At 34.1% G+C, this 12,578-nt stretch overlaps 1 protein-coding gene across 6 annotated transcripts in view; it reads left to right on the top strand.

Moving 5' to 3' along the window:
* The window catches only part of LOC126919558 (uncharacterized), a 351,910-nt gene extending 342,797 nt beyond the window's left edge, over positions 1 to 9,113 (top strand). For all 6 annotated transcript variants that reach the window (XM_050728960.1, XM_050728969.1, XM_050728967.1 and 3 more), the window contains one exon: positions 103 to 9,113. In XM_050728960.1, the coding sequence (XP_050584917.1) occupies positions 103 to 315 (213 nt within the window). In that variant the 3' untranslated portion in view covers positions 316 to 9,113. The remainder of the gene's footprint in view (positions 1 to 102) is intronic.
* Positions 9,114 to 12,578: the final 3,465 nt, after the last annotated feature.

The following is a 12,578-nucleotide window of genomic DNA, read 5'->3' as shown; positions in this document are numbered from 1 at the left end:
ATTATAGAATACGAGTATCGTTCTAGAAATTTTCTAACACAGCATTCTACGCTTAACTTTTCCTCTTGTATTAATGAAATCTGTTCAAACGAATGTCCCTAGGGTGCTCTATTCGAATCCCCTCACATGGACGAGAATGATGTTCAAACGATTTCTCATAAATGTGAGGTCTTGCCGCTTCAGGAGTACACGGACAAGCTGGGAAAAGAGCCGCATAGATATCTGACTATATACGATAACAACGATATTTACTATTTGGCTGGATATTACGACCCCACGACGTACCTGTTGACCATGCAGCCAGGGGTTGTTTGAGAACAGCTTAAGCTGACGATTAGGTTAACTGGTGTTACTTAATTGTTGTCAGCCAATAAAATATTATGCGAAATTATATGAAACGCCATGGCCGTTAACGCCGTGATCGAAACTGTTACGTCTGCCAGTTTTCAAAGATTTGGAAACGAGGTGCGAGGATTAGGATTATCGTACGATTCACGTACATGGACGAACGAATCGAACATTCGTCGATCCAGAGACATTAGAGTTTTACATTGTGAATAACGAGCACGTTCAATTTTGAATCTTGGCTCGATGATGCGATCGATGACATAAGCTTTCAGAGAGGCACTCAGAATCACCACAAGGCACAAGCATTATTTATTGTCACAATGGACAAGAGATCGTTCCCATTTATACATCGATCATATCTTGTCTTTTTTTTTTACGGTTATTACGTATTGCATACATTGTTACGATCGGTTTCCTTTTGATCGAGCATAGAATTCATTCGAATCTATTTTCTCATTTATATGCATTGTTTATGCGGGATAATCGTTGTTGATTTGATAGTTTTCCGTTAATATTTTTGCGTTTTTCGCGTCGCTCACAGATTCGACAGGATTGTATTTCATTTCTGGTGCTGAACGATGAATGGAGAATATATTTTTGTGAATCGCGGGATGTTGTTGTGACGATATGATTCGCATTTAAGCGAAACGCGAGTGTTGTATATTTTTCCGATGGAATACGAGGAGAAACGTGCAATGACAAATTTGTATCGCTGTTCTTGACAGGGATATCTGATTATTTGTGCGTTAACGCGATAAATGTGTACGATGCACGTGGGTGGTGGAATTTTTTCCGAGATTTCTTAGGATCCAAGAGCTTGTAAATAAGAACCGAGAGAGTTTAATATTTACCGCAAAGAATTTTCGAACCGAGATAGAGAAGGAGGCTTGTGCCTTGTGTATAACAAAGTTAAATGAAACAAAATGAATAGCTTAATTTTTTTGATGCCTACGGGTTGCGTTTGTCGCTACTTGGATCACATTGAATTTTCCACCACGTACGTTGATGAATAATTATAAAAGAACGCATATATATATATATATATTATATATGTAGAGGACAGATGCAATAAATCTATGAGTGGCATTAACGAAAAAAACGCGAAATCAACTACGGAGATATTTATAAAAATCTTTTATCGACTGTAAATAGAAAATACATAGTATATATACGTATATGTATGCTGTACATAAACGTTAAGTGCGTATATATCTGTAAGTGTAAAATCAGATTATTAACCGTTAGACTAGTGTTATATATCGTTGTCTAACCGCGAAAATACAATACATTGTATTGTATATACAATCACACACATGTACTGATATTGAAAAACAGAAAATCGGAAGATTTTGTGCGAATCTTGTAGCCCGATCACGCAGACTCTACACGTAAAAATAACAAAATTTCAAGTTGCGAGACGAAGTGGCCTGTTCTGCCATTCTCGAGCTTTGAGAATTTCAATACTCCAGCGATCGGCGTTTACAAGACGCGATGTACTTAGATTAAGAATCACCTTCTCACGTTAATTTCTTCATCTTTCGAGTGTCGATCACTTACTTCAGCGTTGTTCGTAAATAGAGATTTAGGTTTTATAGTGATTCTTTTTATGATTCCATTGGTATAGATAGAAAAATCTGTATGTACTTGAGACGAACAATACAGGCAGTATTCTATATTCAGAATGAACCTCTTTTCAAAATTCTTGACGAACATTTCTTGATGAAAGTAAAACTTTTATTATAAAAGATAAAGTTGAATGTAGAGTTTAAGTAAGATGTTAGCAAGTTAGCACAATCGATATTTTTTTCCTAATTATCTATCTATTACTGAAATATTCTTGTGTCCATCGGAACTGCTCGCTTACAACAAACAAAAAGATTTAACGTATCAAGAAAAATATTGATATAAAATTGAAATGAGAAATTACGTATGTTAACGACGATCCTTTCGTATTTTTCTCTAAATTCAAGAAAATGTTTGCTCGTGGAAAGACACGTTGTATAAATCGATAGACGTAGAAAGGTTCTGATATTGATTTTTCATTCAAATTGAAAATTTTGACAGAATAATTATATGTCAAAGTAATGCTAATCATTTAAACATATTTTTGAAATAAAACATTTGTAACAATTTGTATTGTCCGTTTGAAGTGAAAATTTGATAAATTAGTTTCAGCAAAGGGATCAATTACTACTTAATGGAACAAGAATTTTCATTAAATCTCTTTGTCGCTTATTACCACATAGATACTCAACCGTCTGACGTTCTCTATCTGCGATAATAGAGACAAAAACAAAAAAAGCTTTTATAAGCTTCGAAATACAGGTTGCACTGATACGTATGATAAGATGAAGAGGTTGACGCGAGCGGACGTTCCACACTTTGTATATTTGTCTTTTTTTATTTTCTCGATATTAAAGAAGAGATTTAATGAATCGCGGCGCTCGGAACGATCGAAGCGTTTGGAGCGTCAAGTCCATGGCGAACCGTTGTTGCTGGTGATACGATATAAGGTGCTACATACAACGTTTTTGTTTGTTGCGAGCGCGTATTAAACAATAAGTTGACACTCGCGAATCATTTTTTCATATTGTATACGCGTTCATTTTGCGAGCATTGCGCTATCATGCTAGAATTAAGATGTTCTTTTTTGATTTTTTAATCGTTCTTTGTATCTCTCCGCGGTATTCGTTTCGTCGACAGAAAGAACGGGAGAGCTGACCACTTTCGCTCACGATTTTCGATCGCTTTAACGATCAAACAACGATCGTTTCTCTTCTAATCCGCGACAGATCGTCGTAGAGGAACGTTAATAACAGATCCATCAGAGACACGCGTACGCATAGCTCGGATGGTGATGGTACCAATGACGCTCTTCGTCGATCAGCAACGGATCGAGAATTTTTCGCCGATTTTTCGCCGATTCTCGATACCTTGCCTACTTATTACGCGGATAAACGTGTCGTTTCCCGGTTCAGTCCTCTGGTTTCCCTTTTAAAAGAGGATAACCACCCGTAGGGCGAGAAAAACACGAACGATCCTAGTACAAACTGCAGATACAATAATTATCATGCATTTTTTCTGCTGACGTTCATATTCATATGGGCGAGATGTAACGGGAGAATAAAGCGAACCAGAGTACTTACGTCGTGTCGCGTATTATTGTTCGCGTGTAAATAGATCATGTAAGCCGTACAAGGATCGGCGAGTCGCCTGTCTTAGACACAAGCTGATCGATCTCCATAGATTTCTATCTCTAGTGTACATTCATTGTTATCGTCGTGCGTGCACGTTATTAGCGCGCGGAGACGTCGTGGTCGAATCTTAAAAACCACGACGATCGACCTATCCTTAGATAGGTCTCACGCAGCGCGCGCAATCTGTATATTGCATAGTATTTTTCCATTAAGGTAGAAAACGACGAGGAAAAGGCAAAAGAAAAAAAAAGAAAAAAAAAAGGAAAAGATACTGTCGATGAATCGTTATCCTACAAGCGATCTTTGATGCTATTCGTTGACTCGATAGTTTTCCATTGGTCCATATTGTTCTCTCAATGAAAGATATTCAAGTGCGTTAGACGGAATGACATGGACGAGAATGTACATAAGCGATCAAAATGGAAGCAGCGGCGGAGAAAAGAAAAGAGATTTTAGTCGAATCATTCCGATAAACGTTCAGAGAATAAAAATGGAATACGAAGAGAAAACCACGCAGTCGACGAAACCGATCGCTCGAAGGAGCGAACGGTTCTTCGTTCAGAGATATCGTTTCTTCGACGATAATTTTTTCGATGCTTCGATTCTATGAGGAGTAGCCTATCGGTAGACAACGTAGACGAGGCACGTTCGCTTGTAGATTTGTAAATAACGTAGACTTAGGTAGATCGAGGGAAATGTCGGTGTCCTCGGTCGTTTTTTTATACGTCCCCTCCAAAAAATCGATTTCTTGGTCGTTGCATTCGATCCATTTTGCTCCTCTACGTCGTCCAATGTATCTTCCTATGATAATTGGAGAATGGGAACAGATAGTCGAAACGATGCTGCGTTTCGCGTGAAAAAAACGAGGAAACAAAATGTACGATAATGACGAAAGTTAATGAAAAAAAAAGAGAGATTTAATAAGTGACCATTGTATATACACACGATGAATAAAGAGACGCCGACATTTCGCGACGACACTCCTCTTTCTTCGAATTCACATGGAATTGAGGCGCTTCTCGTTGAGGGTTACGATCGTTTCTTGGAGGAATAAGTCGAACGAATCACCGTATATCGACAAATCTACTTATATCGCGTAAAGATGAACCGCAATGTGACGTTTCCTTCTCGAGGAGACGAGGCTTGCTTCGCTCCGGCAAATACGACATTATTTTCCTGTCATTTTTCAGCGAGACGATTCAGAACGAACGAGAGAATCCGTACGATTTAAGCGTATACCGTTCGAGCTAGTCTAGCCGTTACGATAAGGATAGTTTGTATGGTCAAGATAGCGGATGAACGAGAAGTTCGTGTCTCCGTTTATAGAAGAACTGAAACGAGCAATTTCTATTGAGTTGGCAATTAAATGAATGCGGATTTTGTTATTAAGTGGTAATTTGTCATTGACAAATTACCGCTTAATGACAAAATCCGCTACCACTTAGTTACTTACACAATATTTTTATTTTATTTAAAATTTATATTATCTTTCCACGTAGAATCTTTCTTATTTTCTAGGCTTGTAATAAATTTGAAATTTGTTTGTACAACAGTTTCCTTTGGATTTCATAGAGAAGTTGACTAGTTAAAAAGGGGACGTGAACGTTATCGTGCATCCGGTACCATGAAGAAGGATCCCTCTTTCGTCACGTTGCGTACTCGATTGCCATTTGTATCGTTCGCGCGAGATACGGAGAAGAAAAGAAAATCGTAATTATAGTCACGAAGCGTCAAGAAAAGGACAACGTATAAGCGATCTAGCTAAGGTTAGGAGATTATGCGAGCCTGTATATTTTACGATATGTATAGCCGATGCGTGGATGATTAAGGCAAGTGAGTAAGAACAAGAGCGAGAGAAATAGAATGAACGAGAGAGAAAGAGACGGAGAGGGTGAAGTTAAAACAGAAGAAGATAATATTTTATCGTAGAGAATTATCGAAATTATTATATTTTAATAACGGAGCTGCGATTTAAAAGGAGTAAAAAAAAAAACAAAATGTGTAGTACGAAAGATACGAAACGCGAGAGAGCGAGTAATCGTGCAAGTAAATGACAAGCAACAACAACAACAAAAAAAAGATATAAAAGACGTGAATAAAAAAAGGAAAAAAATGAAATACGAGTGAGAAGAATTGTATGCACGAGTGAAGGTGATGTAAGGATGAAAGAGAGAGATAGAGAGAGAGAGAGAGAGAGAGAGAGAGAGAGGGAGGGAGGGAGAGAGAAAGAAATTTAAAAATATAATGGAGCGACTGTTTTTTCGAACCCAAAAGTCTGAGAAAAAGAATTCAGGATTAAAAACAAAACAAAAAAGAAAAAAAAAAGAAAAATGAAACAAAAGAGAGATACAGTTGAACTTCATTTATATTTTCCTACGCGAAACTTTTTGTATGGCGAATGACGCGTGTGTGCGTGTGCGTGTATGGAAAATCTCGGTTGACGTTTGTTTGTAATAAAAACGAAAAAAGAAACAAGCGACAAAAAAACCATGCACGAAATTCAAAGACCTTGGTCAAACGTGTTATATGTAGGAAAATATGGGAAGAGCAGAAGAAGCGGAAAACGTTTGATGTACTGCGTTAAACGTGTATATAAGTATTTTGTATTTCTCCGTGTTTTGGTTTTTGCAGTATTGTCAGGTCGACTGCTTTTTCCCGTGATCGAACGACACATTGCATAGATTTTCCTTTTCTTTTTCTACTCGATATATACGATTCTCGTATTTACATTGCGGAAAGTTTCAATAAATGCAGTCCTTACTGGACATGATAACGAGATTTCGTTCAGATTTCTTTATATTGTTGGCGACATTTTTCTTCTGAGCCTAGCCGCTCAGATGGTCATGCGTGCCTCGATTGCGTTTGGGATAAGGATTTCCTTGGCTTTCCTGTACGATTATTGAGAAACAAGTTTCTGTGGAACGGATAATAGGTTAATATTAGTACTTAACGTAAGATTAGATCAGTTCTATGAGTAGATTTTTCTCAAATTAATCTTCCATTTAGTAGAGGGTATGTAACTAAATTTATAAATGGAATCTTAAGAATGAAATTTAGAATGTAAGACTGAAGACAACAATGACTTACGAACGTAAATTGAATAAATTCCAATAAAACTTTAATTAGAAATTCTAATTTTACGGAAATATCGAAGAATACAACCCGATCTAACAATTCAATAATTATTCAATATTCAACATTCTTTAATATTTTTTTCTTTCTTGTAGGATTTAATTTTCAAATTTTCAAGTTTAACAGCAAGACGTTATATTGTATCAATGGTAATAGGATATTCATTTTCGTTTAACAAATAATATTATTTTTGAAATTACATTCAGTTGTAATTTTGGTAAAATTAATAGAAAGATAAAAGTAAAATATATTTCATACGTCAGTGGAAAGTAAACTTCAGGACGCAATTATTGACAACTTATTTGTTTAAAATATATAGAAAAGTCTATTCATTGGACGAACGTGTTTAGTCATTCCCAACTTGGAATAAAACAATCTGTGTCATTTTCTTGATATGAGCTTATAGTTAATGATATATTTAAGACGAATCATAAATTATAATAGTAATCTATATTTTCCTAAAGTTATGAGAAGAAATTTATTTAGTGATGTATGTACATGTTATACGTAATTCCATCACTATACATTTTATATCACAGTAGTCGTATTTTCTTAGTAAGTATACAAAACTGAAAAATTCACTATTGTTCAGATTCTAAAACAGTATAGCGACAAACATACTAATTGTCAAACTATATCGAGTACGTTGAAATTGTTGCAAAATATTTTTTTTCGTTATTAAAGCCCTTAATATTCTTATTTAACTCGTAATTTTAATCCAGATATGTCATTATTCTTTTGTAATATTTTTCTATTATTTAACTAGTGTTGTTTTCTCGCTTTATTTCAGATTTAAATTGAATATTTTCTTTTAATTTTTGTATTTTTCACAGCTACTAGTCGTAACTTAGTCTTCAAGTAACTAGGTTTCTAGAAATGGCCATTCCTTTTAAAGATTATTGATAGCCTTTGAATGTTTACACATTTACGAAAAGTTTAAAAACATAAAAATATACAGAAAGCTTATAGAATATACAAACTATTCAAAGTGTTTACTGAAATGAAATATCTCGTTGTTTAGGTTCCATTGCATTAGTTGTATCCATGAAAATACGAATTTGCATAAACATCCAGTGTTATATAGCGTTGTAAAAGTGTTACAAAATACGAAACCTACTTTCAACTATCCCATTAAAAGGCTAATAGACATGATATCTGAATTAAACTTCTTATTTCTCGTCTCATTCTTCGATTGCATTAAAGATATAACGTCAGCTTCGTAGAAAGATGAATATAATCAATGTTTGATCGCAGTAAAACGTCAAGTATCTGACACAGGTTCCCGAAAACCAAGTCCCTTACGTGCCAATCACTATCACAGAGGCTTCAAGTCGAAATTTGTTTTATCCATCGTACGGAACGCTTAGGACCTCGGACTTCTTTCGCTTTATCGATCCTTTTCTTTGGAATCGAGCGAAGTCTGTGAACCTATTTCCTATCGCTTAAAAAATAAAAAGGAAAGAAAGAAAAAGAAGAAGGGAGAACCTGGCAAATCTGTGATAGAATTCGTCGTCGATAACGACGCTTCCATTCGAAGCAAAATTATTGATCTACAACGGAGTACCTCTGTATGAACATTTATCGATCACACGTGGTTGTACACACGAGTCATCGTAGAAAATTATCATTAATTTTCAATTCGATCCTGTTCAAATGAACGTCGTAAGGATGGATGAACCTCGCCTATTTTGTCAACTTTTCTCTTCTCATTAATACCCAGATGAATGATTGATATCGTGATCGTTTGAATAGCAGATGAATGTATGACAGGGATTTTTCGAAAATTGCGAACGAATACTTTTGTATTTTGCGGGGAGAAGTATTGTGTATATATTGATAGACTAAGTTTTTTGAATTACATTTAATTATTTTCTAAGCGGCAATTAAGTAGTTTGATGTTGAAGACGTAGATGAAAAATAATGGGTAATGAAATAAACGAATTATTACTTTATCTTGAGTATGCTAGTGTTTATGGATTGAATATTTCGAAGATGCAGAAGAAAGACGTCGTTCTTCATTTCGAAATATGTATACGTTCTATTGAATACGATACAGGGACTCGATCAAATGGATTCTGTAATATTATAAATTTACGAATAACTACGAGGTCTAATTTTATTATATGCACTAGGCATAAGATAATCAATTTTAAAATACACGTTATACACTATCGAGTACGTGAATAGATTTTTAAAGATCTATTAAACTTCGTTATAAGGTATCGTCATACTCTTAGTTTATATTCATAAAAAAGCTTTACGCTTTGTTTAAGAAACTTTCTTAACATCTTTATTTTCTCTCTTGAATAAATACTAGAAACATTAATATTAGCAATACTTCTAATAATAATGTATTTATGTATGTATATAACGCAAGAATTAGGAAACAGACATACAATATGATCTAATATAAATAAAATTCAATTTTCATACGTATATTCCCATTTGTCCTATTTCCATAAAATGGATAAAAATTTCAAATAAAAATTGATAAATGTTCATACAGAAATGTAGAATATTTTCATTTATATAAAACCTGGACCAATGCATATTTATTTAATAATGATCGAACCTCTCTTATAGACTTTTAAACATTTGTCACATTAATCTGACAGATTTTCAATATCTTTGATTTCTCTATTGTTGAGCTTGTGTTCAACAAAAGATTTTTGACGCTTTCAATGGAAAGATTTCTTCTTCTGTGCCTTCGAAAAAATTCGATTTTACTTGTAAAAATGAAATATTTGACAATGAGTAATACCGTATTGCTGATATAGGAATTATATCAATTTAACTACAAAAAAAGAAAAAAAAAAAAGATAAATGATATCGTGCAGAGCACAAGAATACGAATCGCCATTTCGGCAAATTATTTCCTTCGGCTCGATTTAGTTGGAGACAATTTCGAGTAAATGAAATCCGTCACTTACGAGTACATTATAGATAACATCTAAATTCACCACAAATTCATAAAGTGTTTAGTAGATCATACATTGCAATTTTTACTGCTAATTTAAGAGTAAGTTGTAAAATTACAGACTTAACGTAAGATATTGAAAATAAATTACGTAAACTGGATTATAATTATCCCATTGATATAATCGAAAGAAACGCGTATTCTCTTTCAGCTTTGTGCCTGTCGTAACATTGGTTGGAATTTAAAATACATAACACTTAATATAAGTTTGAAACCTAGTTGGAAAGTTATTAAACTCTGAAACACGGTTCTAAGCTATTAATAATACGAAGATATAGGTATACGATATTTCAAACGTCGTACGCTTTCGAAACAATTAATACGATTCATTATATAGGAATATTGATAATCGAGAAGGGTATTTTATATCAATTGAGTTCAAAGTAGGTTCGAAATCCATGACAAATTTTGAGAAAAAATAATACTACGTTTAAACGTTTAAACGATAATAAATAGATTTTATATATTATATATAAAATTTTATATTATAAAGAACCGTTCGACTGATTTCGTTATTTCGCTTGAAAATATTGGTAATAATCCTTCGAAAAACGAATTTAATAAGTCAATCGAATATCTATCTAAATGTACCCCTCGAAATTATTTCCAACGATCTCCAGAATTCGCATCATAAAATAGGCGGGCGTTCATCGAATTGGTAGAACTTCCGCGAAGAAAATTCGATTCGAAAGTGGCGAGGCAGTACGCGAGGTAAAGTGAAATTGATCGATAAGAAACCAACCGTGGATGTTCGATGATCGCGTCTGAATAGTATTAATATCGGTTTAGAATATCTATAGGATGTTCTGCTGTTTGCCTCGATTGTAACGCGGTTGAGCGCGAAAGGAGAAGGAGCTATTGTTGCGTATACACGGAAAACAGTATATTTGTGAGAAGGAACGAGAGAATGAGATCGAAGAAGGTGTAAACGTGTGCATGTACGAGTGATCAAGCAGGGAATGAGGAGAAAGGTGAAGCCAGCTATCGATTTTCATTTATGTCGTGCAATAACGCTTTCTAAGAACTCGAACAAGAAAGTAATCAGAATGAAAGTTTTTGCTTTTCCATATAAATGTACCATTTTTTCTTTCATCTTTGGTCCAAATTTCATAGCGAAACTTTTAGTCAAAATGTTGCTCCAATGATAACTAAATTGGAGTAAGATAATGAAACAAAAAAGGGAGAGAAATAAAATGGTAGAATTAAAGTAATTACTGGACTGCGGATTTTTATATATTTATGGAAAATTTAATGATTAAAGATATATGAAATATACACAGCGCAGTATTCTTTATTATTTTTCATAGGCGAAATAAATATCTATATAAATCCTGTTATTTTAGTTGCGTTTAGAAAAATATAAATTTGCACAAAAATCCGCAGTCTAACAACAACAAACAACGTATCGAAAGAAAACTTATTTTCAATGATATTGCTTTTCTAAAGACGAAAGAGACGGGAGAAAGAAAATATTGGAGTAAAGAATGACATTTAAAAAGAAATGTCTTTCGTGTACTAAACTTTACGTGCGATTAGGAAAATGATTTGAAAACGAGCAACAACTAAATAGGTGTTTCGTATACGAAGTATTAAAAGAACGTATTACTTACAACGTGCTTCTTACAAAGTCGATTCTAAACCTTAAGATGATACAGAAAGTTCATGTTCACGAATAATACGTGAAGTTTATTTCTTCAAGTTCTACATTAACGCTGTAATGAACCACGATTGTCACGATTATATTGGTAAAATTTGAAACAAATTTGAAAATGTACATGAGAGTTATTTTATTGAAAAAAATATATATTTAGTAAAAAATTATTATACGGCGTAAATACTCATCTTAAACATAGAGTAAGTGTTAAAAATCGTTCCACTGAATATTGAAGCTTGTTAATGCAATGGATAATTCATTTTTATAATTTTTGCGATGTATATGCTTGTGTAAAATATTTTGCAGCTTCCGTGTACATTTTTAGGTTTGTTTCATCCTGTAACAATACTATAGACACGGGTCTCGTTATAGTGTTAATAAAATTGTTAAATATTTCTCATAACACACGTAATATATTTATAAAGGATTTCTACAAGTGTTGAAATATTTCCATGTATCATAATACACGTTATACCAAATTTTTCAATCATTCCATCAGTTCGTTATACATGGCTTTATTGCACGATATAACTGTACATTTCCGGCTGTATAGTTTTACACAGATGAAAACAAACGAGTCGCAGTAAGAATTATTACGAGAGAGTGAAAGAGAAGAGATTTCTAAGCGTGTTTTGTGCTAATGCTTCTAGAAAAGTCAGTTGCCTGTAATGAAAATAGAAAATCTTCACCATGTATTACCCACCGTCATTTAATATTATACGATTGTTTGACGACCGATTAGTTGTCGAATTGTCCACCGATTGATTGATTGTCGAACCGTCTGTCCACGATGAAAGGGATATTTTGATCTGTCGAAGACTTAACGCGCACACACGTTACACGGTCAGAAAATGAAGCTAGGACGATGGGATGTGATAAGCACATTTATATTATTACGCACGCAGATTTAACGAAAATAAAAAAAAAAGATGATAAAAACTAGCGGAAGCTACGTGAACACGATGACACGGTGATTTTGTATATAAAATATATCGATGATAAAATAGAACGCGCGTTCTGTCGCGATGACGAAGATATACGATAAGTGCAAATGACAGAAAGAATGGGCCATCGGTTATAGCGATAAGCAAGAGAACAAAGAGAAGCATTCTTGTTTACTTCTATTAGCTAAGTACTTGGCCAACAATAAAATGCATATTAGATAAAAAATCAAACCGAGTTTTTATTCCGAACTTTCATCTCCTCCAGATCCTCTTTCTGTTCTTACGATTTTGGTGAATTTGACGAAAATCTTCGAAACATTGAATCG

This window comes from Bombus affinis, chromosome 1 (assembly GCF_024516045.1).
Source record: "Bombus affinis isolate iyBomAffi1 chromosome 1, iyBomAffi1.2, whole genome shotgun sequence".
NCBI lineage: Eukaryota > Metazoa > Arthropoda > Insecta > Hymenoptera > Apidae > Bombus > Bombus affinis.
This window is presented reverse-complemented; position numbering and strand designations above follow the sequence as displayed.